The sequence below is a fragment of the Arvicanthis niloticus genome, chromosome 13 (genome assembly GCF_011762505.2).
Source record: "Arvicanthis niloticus isolate mArvNil1 chromosome 13, mArvNil1.pat.X, whole genome shotgun sequence".
Classification (NCBI taxonomy): Eukaryota; Metazoa; Chordata; class Mammalia; order Rodentia; family Muridae; genus Arvicanthis; species Arvicanthis niloticus.
Window position 1 is genome coordinate 20587083 of NC_047670.1, and position 19446 is coordinate 20606528.

Genomic DNA, 19446 nt, shown 5'->3' on the forward strand with positions numbered 1-19446 from the left:
TAATGGCATAAGTAGATGCATTGAAAATGTTAGTTGAAGTTAGAAAAAGTAGTGGTTAAATAAACTTTATCAATAGTAAAGATCAGTAATTTAAAAATCATCGGGTTTTAATAAAAGAACTGAATAAGGGCCAGCAATATGGCTTAGTAGGATAAGTCACTGGCCACCAACCCTGACAGCTATCTGGATTCATTTTTTTTTTAATTTTTTATTGAATATTTTATTTACATTTCAGATGTTATCCCCTTTTCCCATTTTCCCCCACCCAGAAACCTCCTATCCCATCCCCTCTCCTCCTGCTTCTATGAGGATATGTCCCCACCCACCCACTCCCACCTCCCCTCCCTCAAATTCCCCCACACTGGGGCATCCAGCCTCATGGGACCAAGGACTTCCTCTCCCACATGTGCCTGACAAGGCCATCCTTTCCTACATATACAGCTGGAGCCATGGGTCCCTCCCTATGTGCTCTCAGGCTGGTGGTTTAGACCCTGGAGAGCTCTGCTTGGTTGGTATTGTTGCTCTCCTCATGGGGCCGCAAACCCTTTCAGCTCCTTCAGTCTTCTTTCTCACTCCTCCATTGGGAACCCCATGATCAGTTCAATGGTTAGCTGTGAGCATCCGCATCTGTATATGTCAGGCTCTGGCAGAACCTCTAAGGAGACAGCTACATCAGGCTCCTGTCAGCATGCACTTCCTGGCATCCACAGCAGCATCTGCCTTTGGTGACTGCATTTAGAATGGATAACCAGGTGGAGCAGTCTCTGGTCGGCCCCTCCTTCAGTTTCTGTTCCACACTTTGTCTCCATATTTGCTCCCATGAGTATTTTGTTACCTTTTCTAAGAAGGACCCACACTTCCTTCTTCCTGAATTTCATGTTGTCTGTGAGTCGTATCTTGGGCATTGCAGGCTTTTGGGCTAATATCGACTTATCAGTGAGTGCGTACCATGTGTGTTCTTTTGTGATAGGGTTACCTCACTCAGGATGATATTTTCTAGTTCCATCCATTTGCCTAAGAATTTCATGAATTCATTGTTTTTAATAGCTGAGTATTACTCCATTGTGTAAATGTACCACATTTTCTGTATCCATTCCTCTGTTGAAGGACATCTGGGTTCTTTCCAGCTTCTGGCTATTTATTATAAATAAGGCTGCTGTGAACATAGTGTCCTTATTATACATTGGAGCATCTTCTGGGTATATTCTCTGGAGTGGTATAGCTGGGTCCTCATGTAATACTATGTCCAATTTTCTGAGGAACCGCCAGACTGCTTTCCAGAGTGGTTGTATCAGCTTGCGATCTCACCAACAATGAAAGAGTGTTCCTCTTTCTCCACATCCTTGCCAGCATCTGCTATCACCTGAGTTTTTTATCTTAGCCATTCTGATTGGTATGAGGTAGAATCACACCAGTTAATTTTTAAATTCCTTGGCTGACTCAAATCCTGGGCAGTTCTAATCCTCCCTGTGGCTAGCACACATTTCCCTCCTATAATCCTGGCTCAACACCCTCTAATTTTATATTATCTTTGCTGTCCTGGCTCCTTCTGGACAGCTCCCTAGTCTTTGTGCCCAAGATACTTCTGGGCAGCCCTTTTGGGGGCTACTTTCCTTCTCACATACATTTTGAAGTTTTTTTTTTTTTTTTTCTGTAGATCTAAATCTGATCCATCTTCCTCCAATACTGGTGATTCTCTGTCTTCCCTTCTCCCAGTCCCTAGCCCATGCAGTCTAAAAGTTGTACCCCATCTCTCCACCCAGTTATTGGCCATTTATTGATTGACCAAAATCCAATTGGAGATAAGGACCTTCAGCGTTTGGGCACGCAGATTCCTGATTAATTCAAAGCAATTGGTTCTCATCAATATTCACCAAGAACTGACACAATGGAGTTTTCCATTGATTGCAACATATATACTACTCCATGAACACCCACACTAACACACCATGTGTACACATTGTACATAAATGAAGGAGTTGTCTAATATTAATCTTTTTATTTCTGTAAGTGTATGAACCTAAGTCTCTCAAAGCCCTATTAACTCCTCCATAAATTTGCATTCATTTGCCAAAGAACAAATGAGTCTGAAGAACCTTGAGTGACAAGTGACATGTTTATATTCCTTGAGAACTGTCTTCTTGCTCTGAGGCACAAACACTAAGGGACAGCAGATTCTGTGAATGTGTGATCTTTTCTTTTGTTGGTGTATAGAGAGGGTTTTCCCTTTTATAAGATTGACTTTTTATATTTATCATTCCTAAAAGCTGTTACAGCATACATATTCTATAATTAAAAGGCTTTGGGTAGTTTCTGCTTTCTTAGGAAAATCTGATAAGTCATATGTACTTATTATTTTCTGGCTTGGGTTGTTTGTTTGATTGTTTATGAAATAAAGGCTCTCTATTATAAAGCTCTGGCTGCCCTGGAACTCAGTCTAAAGACCAGGCTGGCCTTGTTAGGAAGTAAATCCCAGCAGCAGTGAGGAGAAGAGAGGAGGATTGACAGTTACTAACCTGGGCTATTCCTGAGACACTGGTCTCCAAGCAACTGTTACATCACTGGAAAGCCACCTCAGTCCTGTGGGTAGGGTGGCCTTAGGTTAAATCACCTTGTCCTTATCTTTAATGCCCTAGGGTTAAGAATGCCTATCTAAGAGCTTCTTTTTAAAGAACTAAACGTGGACTGGAAGAAAGGTTAAAGGAGCTTTGAATGAAACCACCATTTAAGGAAGGGGAAGTAGCCCTGTCAGGAAGAGGCAAAGCCAACAGTGTGGGGGAAAGAAGGTAGAGCTAGTCTTACTGAGGTTCATCTCTTCAGGCTTTTAATTGATATAGGGATGAAAATTGCATTCTCTCCAGGGTGAGGTGAGCCTTGAGCATGAAAATTGCTCTACCTCCTGAGGCCAACTGAGGAAGAAATAGTTAATGGCATTGTATTACTCTTGGTTTAGCTGTACAGCCAGTTCTAGCCTGTTCTGTGTGGCTGTGTGCTTGCCATAGGATATAGCTAGCTACTTGTTACTGCAAATTTATGTTTTACCTTTTGCTATCTTTGGACCAGGAAGACAGATAATTCTAAATGTTCTCATTAGTTTATCTCTTAGCTTTCTTTTGGTCCACTCCAGGGCCACAAGCTGCTCTTCTGGTTCATTTTTAACAAATATCACAAATAATCTAAGGATTGCCAGCTGCAGTGTTAGCATTTGAAGGGTTCAAGCTGCATCTTGGAAAAGCTGGTCTTCTCCCAGTTCTCCACCTCCTGGCCTATCCTGAAACAATTTTACTGACATACTTAATTTGGTTTTTATTCCGTGTTTAGCCTTTTGTCCTTTCTATCAATTTTCTACTATCTAATTTGTGATTCCCAGTTTGTTCTTTTAATTCTTTTATTATAATTCTATGAAGTGTTATTGTAAAAGTAACAGTTTTTATTAGACAAAGTAGATCAGGGCTTCTTTTCTAATAAAGATGGGTTTGATTGATGAATTATAGTAAAAAAAAAAAACACGTTCCATAACTTTAGAAATACTATTGCCTTTTATCTTTTTTAGATATATCAAGTTTATATTTCCTTTTATGCATTTTTGGTTACCAAAGTAAGTACACATGGTAAATAATGCTTTTATCTTTACTATGTTTCATTTTATTCAGGAAGTAGTAGTAAACAGTGATCTTACTCACACTAGATCACAGATGTTACTCACACTAGAACAGAGGGTTTGGTTTGCTTGGGAGCCATCTTAGGCAGGAATGCTACAGTGTTCCAGAAGAACCACTAAGCCAAGGAGGTACTAGGTTTTGTTTGTCTTTAATAATATTTTATTAAATCTGAGATTTCCATAATGTATTTGGATCTCCTTTCCTTCAGCTCGGCCCATACTCACGCTCACCTCTCAGTCCACCCAACTTTGAGTTTTCTTTTTGTTTTGTTTTGAATTTGTTTCTGTTTTCTCCCTATCAAACATATCAGTATGTATTTTCCAATTACTCTTGAGAATGAGGTCTGCTCTGAGTCTGGTAGGCCCAGCAAGGCTTCTGTCATGGAAGAAAGCTGTCTGGCTCTCCCTATTCTGGCGGCTATGGGTGAGACCGTGTGTCTACCCAACTCTACCCTACCCATATCTCTGACTTTTCCCCGGCTTGAACATGGGTGGGCCTTGTGCACACTGTAGCGATCACTGTGAGCTCATATGGTCATCTACCCTGTGATATCCAGAAGACATGGTTTCCTTGAAGTCGTTTGTCACCTCTGGCTCTTAGAATCCTTCTGGCTCCTCTTTCCTGGGGATTGCTTTGTCATTTAGGGGAGAGGTGTGATATAAAGACATTCCATTTAGAACTGAGCACACAGAAATCTTTTCTCTGTACTTTGACTGGCTGTGGTTCTTGGTGTCAGTCACCACATTACTGGAGACAGTTTAGAGAAGTTCTGATTGTGGGTCTAGCGGTAAGTCAGTAGGAGTCCCTTTAATGCTGCCTGTCAAGCAGGCTCTGAGGTAGGTGAGCTTGTTCTCTTCATGAGATTGGGATTGAGAGCAGCTCTGAAATTTATTTTCTCTGCTCCCTAGTTGGCAAGTAGTATTGCTATCCGTCATCAAAAATAGGGTTGTATAAATCTTATTCTGTGTCTACATTGATAACTATTGAAATAATCCTTACAAAAGTACCTTCTGCCTTTGAGGGTCCTTAAAAAACCAGAAAGACTAACCTAACTACACTGTGCTGTTTAATTCTGTGCTGTAGATAAATCAGGATATTTTTCCAGTGGCCTTATTGTTGTATCTAAAACATTTTATTCTGAAGGCATGGCATTAGCCAGAGTGAGCGTGCTTTTGAATGGAACTTCTTTTCCTTCCTAGTATATTTTTAACCATCAGTAATGTGATATGGCATACAGAGTGGGAACTCTCATTTCTTTTAGGTTTAGTCTTCTGGATAATCTAGTAACTTCTGTGCATAGCTATGAGTTACCAAAAACAAAAATGAATGAAAGTCTTAATTCAATAGTCTATATTAGAAACATTTATCTCACTTTTATTCATTTTTTTTAAAGAAATGCACATTTATACTCAGGTTCATTTTTTTTCTTTATTAATCTACAGGCTTTATTCATGATAACTTTCTGTGTCTTCACTTCCCATGGCATGAGCATATGTGAGCATTTAAAGAAGCATGAGGAAGTGATGCACTGTAATGCCAGCACTTAAGAATAAAGGCAGGAAGGTGAGGGTTCACGGTCGTCTTCAGCTACATAGCAAGCTTGAGGCCAGCCTGAGCTGCACTGGACTTTTTCAAAAAATAAAGAAACAAAGAAAGAATAAAATAAATTCAGAAACCAATGAATTTATAAAGCCTGGGAAGGAAGGAATACTAATATATATGTGATGCATTATTTCTGAGCCTATGAAATGAGTCGATCCAAGACAGATTAGAATGTATTATTAAAGGCAGGTTTATTGGGAAGCTGCTCTTGGGCGGGCAAGTTGACCAGCCCGAAAGATTAGGGCAGGGGAAGTCTCCATGGGAATGGGTGAAAGAGCATGCATGTAGAGAGAGAAGAGAAGGGGGAGGGCTGAACCCCAAAATGTCTGGAGTATATAGGGAAGAGCCTGTGGGGGAAGGGCAGTCCAAGTCCCTGGGCTGGAAAGTTCAGGGTTGGGAGCAGGGTCTGCCAGGTAGAGACTGAAGGATGTTGGGAGAATCTGGAAACCAGATCTACATTGGTATGTAAGATACACACCTCAGTCACTTGTTACATGCAGGGTCCAAAAGCAAACAATATGTATGTATATAATATGTAATATACATGTAAATTATTAATGGGCTAGGAAACTGGCCTAGCAGGTAAAAATATCACTTGCTGCCAAGGCTGTTGATCTGTGTTCAGTTCCTGCTACTTACATGGTAAACTGTGAGAACTGATGTCTGCAAGCTGTCCTCTGAATTGCACACGTGCTGTTCCCTCCCTGCCACACACACTTTAATGTAATAAAACATATGAATGAGGAAAGATAGGCGCCTGACATTAAAGAAACTGGATCTTCACCACATTATACTGGTATGGGTATTGGACTCCCAATACCAGTCCTTCATTATATTAGTGACTTTTATTTTCAGCAATTTTTATTAAAACAGGATTTTAAAGATATTTATACAACTAAGCCCTTCTGTGAGCATAAGCTTGTTTCCCCTCAGGAAGTGTGTTTAATGTATACTGCACCAACGAGTAACACTAAAGGAGCTATAAATAGTGGGAAGGAAAGGAGGGACAGAGCAACCTCAGGATGTGAAAATTCTTCCTGAGGAGACTCATGATTAAATGTAACGGTACTTTTGCTTGGAACGCAGCACACAGAATCCTCTTTGACCCTTAGGAATTTAGAACGTGGAAAAGTAAAGCAGGGCCATGAGTCTTCATTTTTTGTATCTTTTTCTTTCATCCTTATCAAAAACTGTATTGTTTCTGACATGATGGCACACAGATTTAGTCCCCGAGGTCTAGGAGCAGAGGCAGGCAGATCTCTATGAATTGGAGGTCAACTTGTCCTATATAGTTAGTTCCAGGCCAGCCAGGACCACATTATGATATCCTGTCACAAAAATAATAATTTAAAAAAAAACAGTATTTTTAATTGGCAATTTTTTATTGTTGTTTCTCTGAAACTGAAATTTTAATTTCAAAATAATGATCCAAAATATATAAAATAGTTATCTTAAACCTAAAACCCCAGGTGAGTAAGGAGCCATGCAAGCTCTGATTTAATCCTTAGGTCACTGGAAGAGCGATAAACCAAAAGCACTGGGATAGAGTGCTCACCAGACACTGCCAGTCATCCCCGGGCTTCTGTAAACATGTCTGCGTTTGCTTTGCTCAGACCTCCTGTTTGCTTTGTATTCTCATTAAACGGAGTGATATATAGTAAATGTAGCAAAGCCTCAGGGGCTGGAAGGTAAACACCACTGTTATCTGAAGTAGAATCCTGTACCAAAGCTTAAGAACTGTTGCTTAGCAAATGCATCGAGACATGACAACAGAGGTGCAGTGGGTCAAGCCCAGCTTTCTCTACTCCCACATCATGCACAGCCTTCGGCAACTGCTATATAGCTTTTCATTGAGCTGCTCCTGTGTTTAGTGGTAGCCAATTCATTGTGGTTAACAAAAACAAGAGCTTTCCAAAGCCAACTTCTGAAGTCTAACTTATCTGTGCAAGAATTAGCTTAATTGCATTTTGTAGCCACAACCTCTACCATAACCAGTTGAGGTGAGTCACAAGAAGTGCTACAGCTCAGAAGAATCACCATGTGTTTGTGGTATCTCTACCTTCACCGTGTTGTGGGAAGTTGTTGTAATTATGTTGTGGTCTGGAAGATCTGTAATTGTTGTATCGGCCTGAAGAAACTTGTAAGGTTTTTGTATGTTTTCTGTAATAATTTTTACCTGTAACATGTGGCTCTTAAGTTCAGTACCAAGCAAGCAGAGCAGTCTAGGCAGATTTAGAGCTTTCCTGTAGTAATTCAGTAAAGTTTTTGTCATGTATAACCGCTACAGAACTAACTACAGAGAAGCGAAGGCTCAGAAAAACCTGGGAGAAAACATGGTCCTTCAGCAAGACACCAGTGAGGGGATGGAGTGGAATAGAGTCCAGCATCCCAGAGCCTTGCAGCCAGCTAGTCTAGCTGAAGCCATGGGTTCCAGGTTCACACAGATACCATCTCAAAAAAAAAGATGGGGAGAGATAAAGACAGTATCAGTGTCTGTCTCCTGTGTTTTTACACATATGATCATACTTGCATACACACACACACGCGCACACACACGCGCACACACACGCGCACACACACGCGCACACACACACACATACACACACATAAAGCAGGGGGGTAGAGGCTTATGAGCAGACAGGGGTACTGCTTAAACTAGTTCCTGTCATGCCACCTTGCACCCCATAAATTTTTACATTATATAGTATAAAAAATAGGTTTAAAGAAATATCAAACATTTACCAACAGCAAATCATAAATCTACTTTTAAAAATCCTTGGTAACTTACTAAAAACAAAAGAAGTCTGAATACTAATAAGATGTGTTTGGTTTTGCATATGGACTTAAATCTTGGCTGAAGATTTATTAATGTAGAACATAAAATAACATTTTCTTAGTCAATGATTTTATAATTGTCACTTCTAACAACACTTTTACATATTTAGTTCAAGGTGACAAAAAAAATTTGAGGGATATCTCTGAAGTTCTTGGAAATTCTGCCCTAATTCTAAGCAGGTATTTATTGAGGTGTGTGCAAGTGTCCATGTAACTCATCAGATACCTGCACAGCAGTTTTTGAAATAAAAATTTTCTAACAGTACAGTCTGGAGATAGATGAATTTGATACTCCTGTGCCGAGAAATGATCGTGGAGCACATTACAGCTGTGTTTGCCATAATTAAGCCAGAGGACATTGTGTAAGCAGTGAACACTGCACTTGCTAATATAAAATAGTCCAAGCAGAGGGGGGCTCTGCTGTGGCAGCATGCTGCAGTACAGAGTGCACACCTGTGTGCTCAGACCTGGCAGAAGTGAGAGCTCACAGTGTAGCAGAGTGCTGCCTCCAGTACCTTTACTCCACATGGGTTTGCCGTTGGTTTCTTTTGTACTGTACATCCATTTTGCTGTGTCCAAATGCGTGTATCAGATTTAAGAAACTTTAAGTTAGACACCCCTCTGAAAGCTTTCCTATCTTGCTGGATCTCTCTCTCTCTCTTTCTCTCTCTCTCTGTCTCTTTCCCTTTCTCTCTCCCTCCCTCTCTCTTTCCCTCTCTTTCCTTCCCTCCCTCTTTTTCTCTTTCTCCCTTTCTCTTTCCCTCCCTCCCTTCCTCCCTCCCTCCCTCTCTCTCCCTCCCCCTGTCTCTCCCCCCTCCCCCTTTCTCTCCCTTGCTCTTCTTTTTTCGTAAATGAATTTTATTTTTCTTGCCCCTTTTCCCCCTTTGCTCCCTTTTCCCACTGTGATAGAGTTGGGTGTGCTTGTTACATGTTCCTCAAAGAAATTCTAGAGCCGTGGCTGTTAGTATGCTGTGTTTAAGAGTGATAATTGTTGGTTACCACTCTGTAAACTGGAGGACGGTTTTGATTATATGCCACCTGTATCAGTAAAGCATGTTATAGTTTCTTTTTAAAAAAAAAATATGCTTTAAATCCAATCTATATTAAATCACTCATAAAGTAAACATACTTTCTACCAATTGGATGTAGTGGTAATATATACCACTCATGTACATTTTAGCTGTAGTTTCTATATAAATTTCTACGAGTTTTGGCGTGAACTAGGAAAAGATAGCTTGGTTGCCATTCTCTTCTCCCATTTAAATCTCTGCCTTTACCTCCTCTTTCTCTCCTGTCTTTTCTTTTTATATACATATTCTCTTCTCAACTGTCAGTGGAATTATTGTCTTCCTGTTTCCATATTCAGGTAGTGTCGGTGGCTGAGTATCACCGCAGGATCGATGCTCTAAATACCGAAGAACTGCGCACACTCTGCAGACGCCTCCAGGTGCCCCTTCTGTAGTTTAAACTCCTTTGGAGATTAAATGCTCCTTGGTTTTAGTGTCCTTCCACAAGACAAATCTCACATTAGAAGGATTTGTCTTGAATGAAGCACTAAAATAAGCCACCAGGAAATTCCTTTTTGTCTTGAAGAATGTCTTTTTCTTGGAGAGCTGTAGAAATATGTTTCCTTTTTTCTTTCTTTCTTTCTTTCTTTTTTTTTTTTTGTTTTCTTTTTGTTTGTTTTTTTGTTTTGCCTCTCTGCTATCTTCTTTTCACTAGAAAAGTTTCCACCACAATTCAGCCCCTTGAGAACTATTCTCAGCACGATCACCTATGAGTTTTCATTTAATTTTGACATTGGGAGAATATTTGGTTTTGTGAATGAACCTTTATTGACTAAAGTCTGAATGATACCAGACAGTGGGAAAATTATAAAGTCCTCTATGGAAAGGAAGGCTTAAGTGTTTGCTCTTCAAGGCTGTTTCAGCTGTGGGAGCTAAGGATCAAATCTTATGGGACAAATTGGTTGTGTTCTTGAGGCAGTCCTGGTTGGTGTTAGGGATGCTTCGGGTGGTGTAGGGAAGGCACCTGAGCTAGGTACATCACTTCAAATGTTCTGAGATAATCTGTGTTGTTTAAGAAAAGTAATAAAATTGAAAACTCATTTTTCAGTTTGTGTTTTCTTGTTATAAAAGTATGCTTTATGCTTTCATTGCTTTCCTAGGCTGACTAAAGCGCTCTCCTTTAATTTTTCCCAACGCTGCCTTGGATTTCTGTTCTGTTCCATTTTACTCTTTCACATCATTGAAATCCAGGTAACACAGTGATGTGAAAGTCCTCATCTCTAGCTGCTCATCAGAGACAGTACAGTTCTCAGACATACATTGGCTGAAAAGACATCCTGTCCAGACCTGGCAAGCACTGTGCTGACGGCCCAGGCTCACTCCTGAGTGCCACTGTCTCTGTGCTGACAGCCCAGGCTCACTCCTGAGTGGCCCTGTCTCTGAGCTATGCTGCATTTTAGTTATCTGCTCCAGTAGGATTCTGTGGGGTTTCCAGTTGAAATGTTTCATCAACAATAATTACAGTTTTATGTGTTAGGGTTACTGTATTTTAGATCCTAAAACTAATGGAAAATGTAAGCACTAACAATTGATTATAAAGTAAGGTTTTTAATTAACATTTTTGTCATCTTATGAATACCAGTACTAATTTCTACAAATAAATGCAACCAATTCATCTAACCTTAATTATGAACAAATTAATTTTCATATTTATTGTTTGGTCCCATCCTATGAACAATAACTTTTTTAGTAAGTTCGGTTTTGTAAAATGGTCCCTTCCATGAGCCAAGTAAATACATCCCAAAGAAAGTGACCGATTGGAGTCTGCCAGTCCTTAACGTTCTGACACATGAAATTCTGTTTAGTAATTTTGACAATTTTTGTATTTTGTGTGAAAAAATAGCACATATTTTGAAGAACACTTAGTTAAAACAGGTCCCTTTTTGTCCTTACGGGCTAAGCTGTATGCGTGTTTCCTGTCACCCAGAAACAGGAGATATATGTTGCCAGTTCTTCCTCATGCTGTGGATGAAATGGACGGTTTCTATCCTCTTGTGCATCAGGCACACTGTCTGTACTTGATTGGAGCATCCTTTGCCCTGTGAACTCTTTAGCCACCTGTACATAATAAAGTTTTACTTAACTCAGAATCTAAAATGTGCAGAACTCATCACAACAGTGTATGAACATACTGCTGCTGTTTACTTCTTTAGATTACTACAAGGGAAGACATCAACTCAAAGCAGGTTGCTCCAGCAAAAGCAGACCTGGAGCCTGAATCTTTCCGTCCAAACCTAAGTGACCCCAGTGAACTCTTACTGCCTGATCAGATTGAAAAGGTATGCCATGTCAGCTGCAGCGTCTGAGTGTGTGCGATGAGAGGGAAGCAGCCTCTTCAGTTCCTCTCCAGCTGCAGGGCTCCTGCTGCTGCTGCTCCTCTTCATGAAGAGTAAGTGGGCAAAGCAGAGCCTCCCACAGCAGGTCCCAAAGTCCTGACGTAAAGCTTAGGGGAGACACTGGAGAGCCAAGGTTGCTTGTTGTTCTGGTTCTTAAAACAGGGTCTTAGTGTGGTGCCTAAGTTGAACAACAAACTCCTGATTCCCTGGCTTTCCTTCTAGTGCCAGATGATAGGACCTCAGCATGCCTGGCAATCTTTGGTTTGGTATGTGCCAAGTTACACGTTCTCCGTGTGTTATCTCAGGCCTTTGTTATCAAAGCTCTCGAAATTAGAGATTATTGTTGTTTATATTCTTGGTAGGTGAAGAAATCGTTCATGTAGAGATGTTAAGTAATTTATTTATTCAGTGTCATAGCCACAAAAGATTTCCAAGCTCTAGCAACCTGACATTTGAATAATCATGCTAAAAATTGACCCAATATTTTTGTTAATTTGGTGCAGTACAAGTGACAAGCAAGCCGTGTGTCTTAGCTCTAGTGGGAGCTTGGTTTGGCATTACTCACTCCCTAGTAGACAGTGATATTTCTTGCTGAGAAGTGGGTAACGCCTATTGCAGCATCACAGCAACAGGAAGACGGTTTCTGACGTTTCCTTTTTTAGCCTGCATTGTATATGGGTGATTAAATTGCAGCTGTTGATGTATGCAATCAAGTAAATAGTACATTTGTTTCTCTAAGCTTACTAAACACCTTCCACCGAGAACCATTGGCTACCCATGGACGCTTGTGTATGGTACCGGGAAGCATGGCACAAGTTTGAAGACCCTTTACCGAACAATGACAGGTTTAGACACTCCGGTGCTGATGGTGATTAAAGACAGTGACGGGCAGGTATGAAAATCTAAGCATCTAAATCCTTTCTCCTTTATCAGTAACACTGAGCTACTTATTTGATAAAATATATTTTATTAGTGTATTTTAATGCATAACTGTAATTATTGTTTTATTGCACAAGACAATATTGAGTGTTTTAGAGGTTAAATGTAAGCATAGGAAGAGTTTCGTGGTGAAAGGAAGCAGTCATCATAGAGACGATTTTATCCTGCCAGTATCTTTAAAGGTGAGCATAACCTGCTAAGTATATCACGAGCCCAGAAACAGTGTTTGTGTCTGTGAGGAAGATAAGAATGAGATTTATGGAAGGGAGAGAAATTAATAGACTCTTAAGAATGAGTAGATGTTTAAAAATATTTTTTGCATTTATTCTTTGATTTCATGTATGTTCATGATGTATTTTGTTCATAATTATTCACTGATAGCCTCTGTGATTCTTATCAAACTTAACTGTACCACTGAAGAAAATGACTCCTTCCCCAGAGTAGTTAATAGGTAGTTTTTAAGGTCCTTGAGCAATAATAAAGGAAGCTCTAACTAAAGAAGGCAAACCTCAGACAGTGCTGAAAGGGCAGAGTGGAAGCGTCCTGCAGTAGAGAGCAGTGGCACTGCTACGGGCTTGCTGTGTCTGTCATGTACCAGGCACTAACTAGCTGTCTGCTGGTTGTCTAATCTAAACCCTGCAGAGATTACTAGTCATTCCTCACTAGAGCTAACCTTCCTGAGGTGATATACTCAAGAATAGGTATTAGAATCAATGAAAATAAGTGAACTACCACAACATACCATAGCATATAGATAAATGTTGAAAGAATAATACTGGTTCAAAAATCACAAAGTAAAGCATTTCATACTTATGATTCCATGTAAATTCATAGTGAGAAAAATGAGCTTCTGATGGTGTCCGGGCCTGTCTTCTCCAGGAAATAGGGCTGAGGAAAAGAGACACACAGAGTGTTCTAAGGACTGATGAAGTTCTCTATTTTGGGACTTATGACAATTGTAATTGAAGTATACGTTTATATTCTGGACACATTCCTTTAAATAACCTTTTCTATGTATGTTTTTAAAGTTGATGCAGTAATGGTAGAGTGTTAGGTATAGTGACTGTAAAGGTCCATGAGTGCTGCATTGTCCTTTCACAGTATGAAGGCTGGGTCTCAGAACACTGACGTCTCCCAGCCTTATCCTCATTTGATCTTCATTGGATATAGTATCCACTTTCAGTATTCAAGGCTATGGCGGCCAAGGTGTGCCCTAGGGTGTGGTCCGTGTAATGATGCAGGAAGGAAAGGTGTGTACAGTAAAGGACTGCTGCTTTTCTTCAGGCTGCAATTTAACACTTTTAGATAGTATAACTGCTGTATCTTTCTAGACTCAAAGCCAGGGGAAATGTTTTCTCCACTCACCGAGAAGCTGCTGTGCTTTGTATGTGATAGGACTATGACAACACAGAAGCTTGTCATTTCCCCTTAAGGAAAACTGACGAGAACTACTGATTCATTTTTACATTGTATTGAACTATGTATGGAGGGTAATGCAAAAATAAATAAATTAGTAGTTGTGTCATGGAACATGTCCTTTTTGTCCTTAGGTTTTTGGTGCGTTAGCATCAGAGCCATTTAAAGTAAGTGATGGCTTTTACGGTACTGGAGAAACATTTGTTTTTACATTCTGTCCGGAATTCGAGGTAAGAAAAGTTATTTCAACATCGCAAGTATATACAAAAGAGATGTTACGACAGCTCATGCAGACCAACCAGTGCTTCTGTCTTAATAGAACACACTAATGATAAAGTCAGAGTCACCACAGAGTTCATCTGCATTTGTGCTTAGTGCTCAAACCTTTTTGTTATTTGTAGCTATCTAATAAATGAGGTAATACATTAACTATTTCCAACTGAAATATCAAAACTTTATTGAAACTTGTGACCACAACAGTCAGTCTTCTAGTAACTTGCCAAAGTAACAAACACACTGTATGTTCTTTAGCTTTTAGGAAGCATGACAATGTTTGTTTAGTCATATATATATACAAATCTATAAGAACAGTGATATTTTAAACATCAAGGGAATGGGTGCAGTTCATAAAGTAATATCTCATAAATGGTACCATCATAAAACTGGAAGACTACGGTGTCACCTAGCATGCTGTTGGCACTGTTAAAGGCAAGTAAGCTTAGGATAATATTCTTGAGAATTAATGTGTGAGTTGAGTACATTAAATTCTCTGTGAGCTGAAATAGCTTCCTGAGGAGAGCAAAGGAAAATGATTTTTAAAAAAAGAAGCCAAAAGAAAGGAAACTGGGTTTAGCTGGAGCACCAGCCTACTCTACCAAGAGAAACACACTGAGAACTAATGGAGAGGGGCTGAGCTACCAGAGTCCACTGCCTGTGAATTCCATGGCTTAGTATACAAAGAAAAAGAAGTAAATTTAAAAACTTACTAAAAAGATGTGTAGGGATGTATGTATGTATGTATGTATGTATGTATGTATGTATGTAATAAGTTTGAAAAACATGATAAAGATAAAGTAAAGCACCGGGGCTAATTAGGTAGATTTTCTATAGTGCACCCCCAGCACTTGTGAAAGCTGGGCTTGGCTGAGTGTGCCTGTAGCCTCCGAGATAGAGGACTGAGATGGGTGACCTGTTGTGATGCCTTAGTGGCCAGCCACTTTTACTAAATTAGTTCTGGTTTACCTGAGACCCTGCCTTAATGTACAAAGACTGGGAGCCATAGAGGAAGAGACCTGATGTCTGGCTCTGGCCTCAACATGCATGTTCATGGGCATATACCCCTACCTATACTTATTCATGCATTAAAAAAAATTAGATATAAGACTGTTAAGTCTAGTTTTCCTTTCAGAATTCTCAAGGGTTTTAATTTGGAAAATCATAAGCATTATTAATCTAAAAATTTTACTATATTTTTAAATTCAAGAAATTGAAACCACAAAAGGATCTTGGCCTGTAGCGTTTACAGACATTTACGTTAGAAGAACAGTTAATGTCAGAAGAGAGAATACTGTATAAGAGTTAGGATCTGAGAAATAGGGATGGAGAATTAGGTAGAGTTGCCCACATGCTTTCAAGTTGAATCGGAAACACAGAAATCTGAAGTAATTTTTTTCTGCTAAAACTTTGGTGGTGGTGTGTCTGTTGTGTTGGGAGGACTGTTGTCAACATGTAATCAACACTTTATTTCCATTTATATAGGTCTTTAAGTGGACAGGAGATAATATGTTTTTTATCAAAGGAGACATGGATTCATTAGCATTTGGCGGTGGAGGGTAAGTCCCTTGAACATTTCACTATGAGATTCTTCAGGAATAGGTTTAGATTATTTACAAAGTAAGTTATTTTGGAAAATTTTGGCATTAGACTCTAAACTTATATATTATGGCAAAGTATGTTTTTTAAAATAGTTAAGTATAATACTGTATTTGATAGGATAATGACAACACAGAAGCTTGTCATTTCCCCTTAAGGAAAAGTTTCGAGAACTACTGATGGATTTTCTATTGTATTAAACTATGTATGTGTGCAGATGAACTCTGTGGTGACTCTGACTTTATCATCACTGTGTTCTGTTAAGACGGAAGCACTGTTGGGTTTGCATGAGCTGTCCGTAACATCTCTTTTTTACATAGTTGGTAAAGTACTTTTTTTTTTTTTTCATTTTAAAATGATGGCTAGTTGATTTAAATTAAGACCTATCTTTTGGTTTACAGTGCACTGGCTCTTTGAAATTTGACATTTGAAATTTGACTAGTCTGAATCATTTAATGTCTTGAATATCCAAGTACAGATGATAATCTGCTGTCTCTCTCATTGTTTAGGCAAAACCAACATTTTTCTTTTAGTTTTTCTCTGAGCTTTATTTGGATCTGTATTTCAGACAATTATAAAAGTTTGTTTTCCTGTAATCAGGTTTAATAACACCAGGTTCAAGGTCTTTGGTTTTCTTCAATAGTATCATCCCAGCCTAACCTCCCTATGAAAATCTTTTTGTCTTCACATTCAGATATCCTCGTTTGGTCAGTGTTGTTTAACGGTACCCTCCTCTGCTACTTCATAGGGTGTCCTTACGTAGTATTTACATAGCTGGATTCTTAGGCATTTCTTCCTTTCCTTTGGGATCAGATGTATGTGATGCTAAATGATCCCCAAATTTGTAAAAGTGATAGATTATTTACTTGTATACAATTACAGAAATATGACACTAATTTAGGCTGCAGAATCTTAGCCTTCAAGATTATATGTCCAAGGTAATTCAAGCAAATATTTTTCTACGTAAATGTGTTTGTAAGTAGGCTCCTCTTGTCAGACTATAGTATTTACATCATCCAATTACAGGAATTATGTAGATGTGCCCAAAACGGTAATCATGCACAATATTCTATTAACTCTCCCAAAACTTATGATCAAGCGTTAACAATTTCAGACTATTACAGATACCTTAAAAAACAACATGTTTGGCTCAGCGGTTAAGAGCACTGACTGTTCTGCCAGAAGTCCTGAGTTCAATTCCCAGCAACCACATTGTAGCTCACAACCATTTGTAATGGGATCCAGTACACTCTTCTAGTGTGTGTCTGAGAACAGCTGTAGCGTACTCATATAAGTAAAAAATATATCAATCTTTTAAAAACAAAAACCAATATGTTCAATCTCATTTAATGAGACTTTCTGTAACATGATTTCATCAAAATAAATAACCACTAACTTGTTTGCTAGGAAGATAAGTCTTCTGTGTTCAAAGAATACATGTTCAAACTTTAAGAAACTTTAAGAACTTAATATTTCAGAATTTTATATAGAAGGCCCTTTATCAGTCTATCTTCTATTGTTATAAAACTAGAAAAGAGGTTTATTTAGTTCACTGATTTAAAAATGGACAGTTCAATATTGGGTAATACCATCTGTCTGCCTTTGGTGAGGGCCCCTTTGCTACATCACTACATAGCATAGAAGGAAAAGAAATGATATGGGCAGACTAGCTCACATTGTAAATGGGAAGCCACAAGAACTTAACCTGCATAGGGTCCTATAAAAACTGTAATAATCTTTGAGTGACATGGTATCCCTAGTGACTTAACCACTTTCACCATGTGTCATATCTGAAATTTCCAGTTCTTCAGCATAGCTACACTGGGGACCAAGCTACTAATACATAAACCTTTGAGGATATACTCAAATTATAACCCTTCCTCCAAATTGGAATCATCATTTTATGGACTTAATAGAGGCTTTAGAGGCAACATATATTACATGAGACCTTGAACTAACTCCCTGAAAGCCCTCAGCTAGCTATAAACTACAGATGACTCATCTTGGGGAGGAGGCTTGTAAAGAAATTAAAAAGATAAAATTTCTTTAAAATTCTGGTATAGTGTCTATCACACAATAGGTAAAAATACAGTCTCGTTTATGCACTATTTTTTCTTTTCATATCTTGTATAATAAGAATCCTGCTTGGGGTTTGCTTGTAACAATACTGGACAAAATAGCTAGCTATTACTTCTTTTACTTTTTTATCCACTATATTTTCAGAAAGTCTTCATTTTTAACATATAGCTTATATAGCAATGTGCTTTCTGTATGTTTCACCCAGGACAGAGCTTTAACTCTTGAATATATTTAAGGACCAACGATCTCTTTAAGTGTGACAACCATGGAACCAGCAGCCCTAAAACAAGTGGAACAACCGAGTTTTAATTTGATTTTTAAACTTTAGAAACTTCTAATAAGAGCCACAGAAAACTGAGATTGTATTGAGTTGCAAGGAACAAAATTCATATGTGGGAACAAAGGTTACTGAAGAATTTAATGTCATTTTTGAGATGCTTAGATACATAGATTACCACTAAATGTCTAATAACTTTGCATATCAACCAAAAGTTTTTTAAAATTAGTATTACCAATATTAATAAATGGAGCATAGAAATTGGCTGCTTTTCCCAGTGAGGTATTTTTCCTGGTTTATATAATTTTTGTTACCTTATACATTTTATTTTTGAGATTATAATTGTATCATTTTTCTCTTCTATTTCCTCTATCCGAACCTTTCAATATGTCTCTCTTCTTGCTCTCTCTCAAATTTGTGACCTCTTTATTAATTGTTGCACATGCATGTATACATGTGTGCATATTCCTAAATACTAAATGCTCCGTCTATGTGTTGTTTTGTATGTATATTTGCAGGGCTGGTTGTGTAGTATAAGATAACCAATTTGCTATGCTGCTCTTCCCTGCTGAAGAGTATTTCTCCCACTTCCTTAGTTGCCTGAATTCTTCGTGTGTGACTGAAGCCTGGTGGGTTTTGCCCACTTTGGCATATCTCGTGTTGTCCTTGGTTTAGTTCATGTTTAGGGAGTCATGTTGGTGAGACTTAAGAGTGCACTCCTGACATTCCTAGGAGACACAGTCTCACTGCAAACTCCCCGATCTCACATTCTTTTCACGCTCTCTTCCACAATTACTGCATGAGGTGCAATACTGCATGTACCTTGGTGGAAACCAACAGCTCTCTAATTGGACTTAAGACTCACTCAGCAAGATGGAAGTCACGCCTAGGACCGGAAATCTAGCCAGCCACCCAGGGCTACTGACGTCAAGGGTCTTAGCAAAAACCCTTTGGTTACAATTTTACTAACCTAGCGTAATCCCCTACTACACTTTAAATGTTTGTCCTTATACCCACAGATAACTCTAGTCCTCCCCACTTTAACATTCACCTGGAAGCTGAAGAGAAACAGCAGCAGTTAAGAGCAAGATGACCCTGAAGTCTCTTCCCCTGAGATCTGTTACTTGGTCCTTTATGCTCTGTCACACCTGGCTTACGTCTTATTCCTACTGCTTGCTAAAGGATCCCAGGATCGTGTCTTTTGTCTCTTTAAAGTCTTTTCCATGCCTTGCTAACAACAACAACAAAAAGCTGGCATTGTTTTCTCACTGTTAGAGAAGTATCTGAGCAAACACCCCTGTTGCTTGTCCCGATACTGTTTTTAATAGCAAAAAAATTTTTCAAAGCATCTAGAATAACTA

The 19446-nt window shown here is 38.9% G+C and overlaps 1 protein-coding gene across 9 annotated transcripts in view; it reads left to right on the forward strand.

Moving 5' to 3' along the window:
- Positions 1 to 19446, forward strand: part of Oxr1 (oxidation resistance 1) — a 393007-nt gene that overhangs the window by 371247 nt on the left and 2314 nt on the right. For 5 of the 9 annotated variants that reach the window (XM_034516175.2, XM_034516174.2, XM_076911320.1 and 2 more), the window contains 5 exons: positions 9466 to 9546; positions 11320 to 11445; positions 12242 to 12394; positions 13992 to 14087; positions 15616 to 15689. In XM_034516175.2, the coding sequence (XP_034372066.1) occupies positions 9466 to 9546; positions 11320 to 11445; positions 12242 to 12394; positions 13992 to 14087; positions 15616 to 15689 (530 nt within the window). The remainder of the gene's footprint in view (positions 1 to 9465; positions 9547 to 11319; positions 11446 to 12241; positions 12395 to 13991; positions 14088 to 15615; positions 15690 to 19446) is intronic. The other 4 variants (XM_034516177.2, XM_034516178.2, XM_034516179.2 and 1 more) reach the window with 1 other exon arrangement.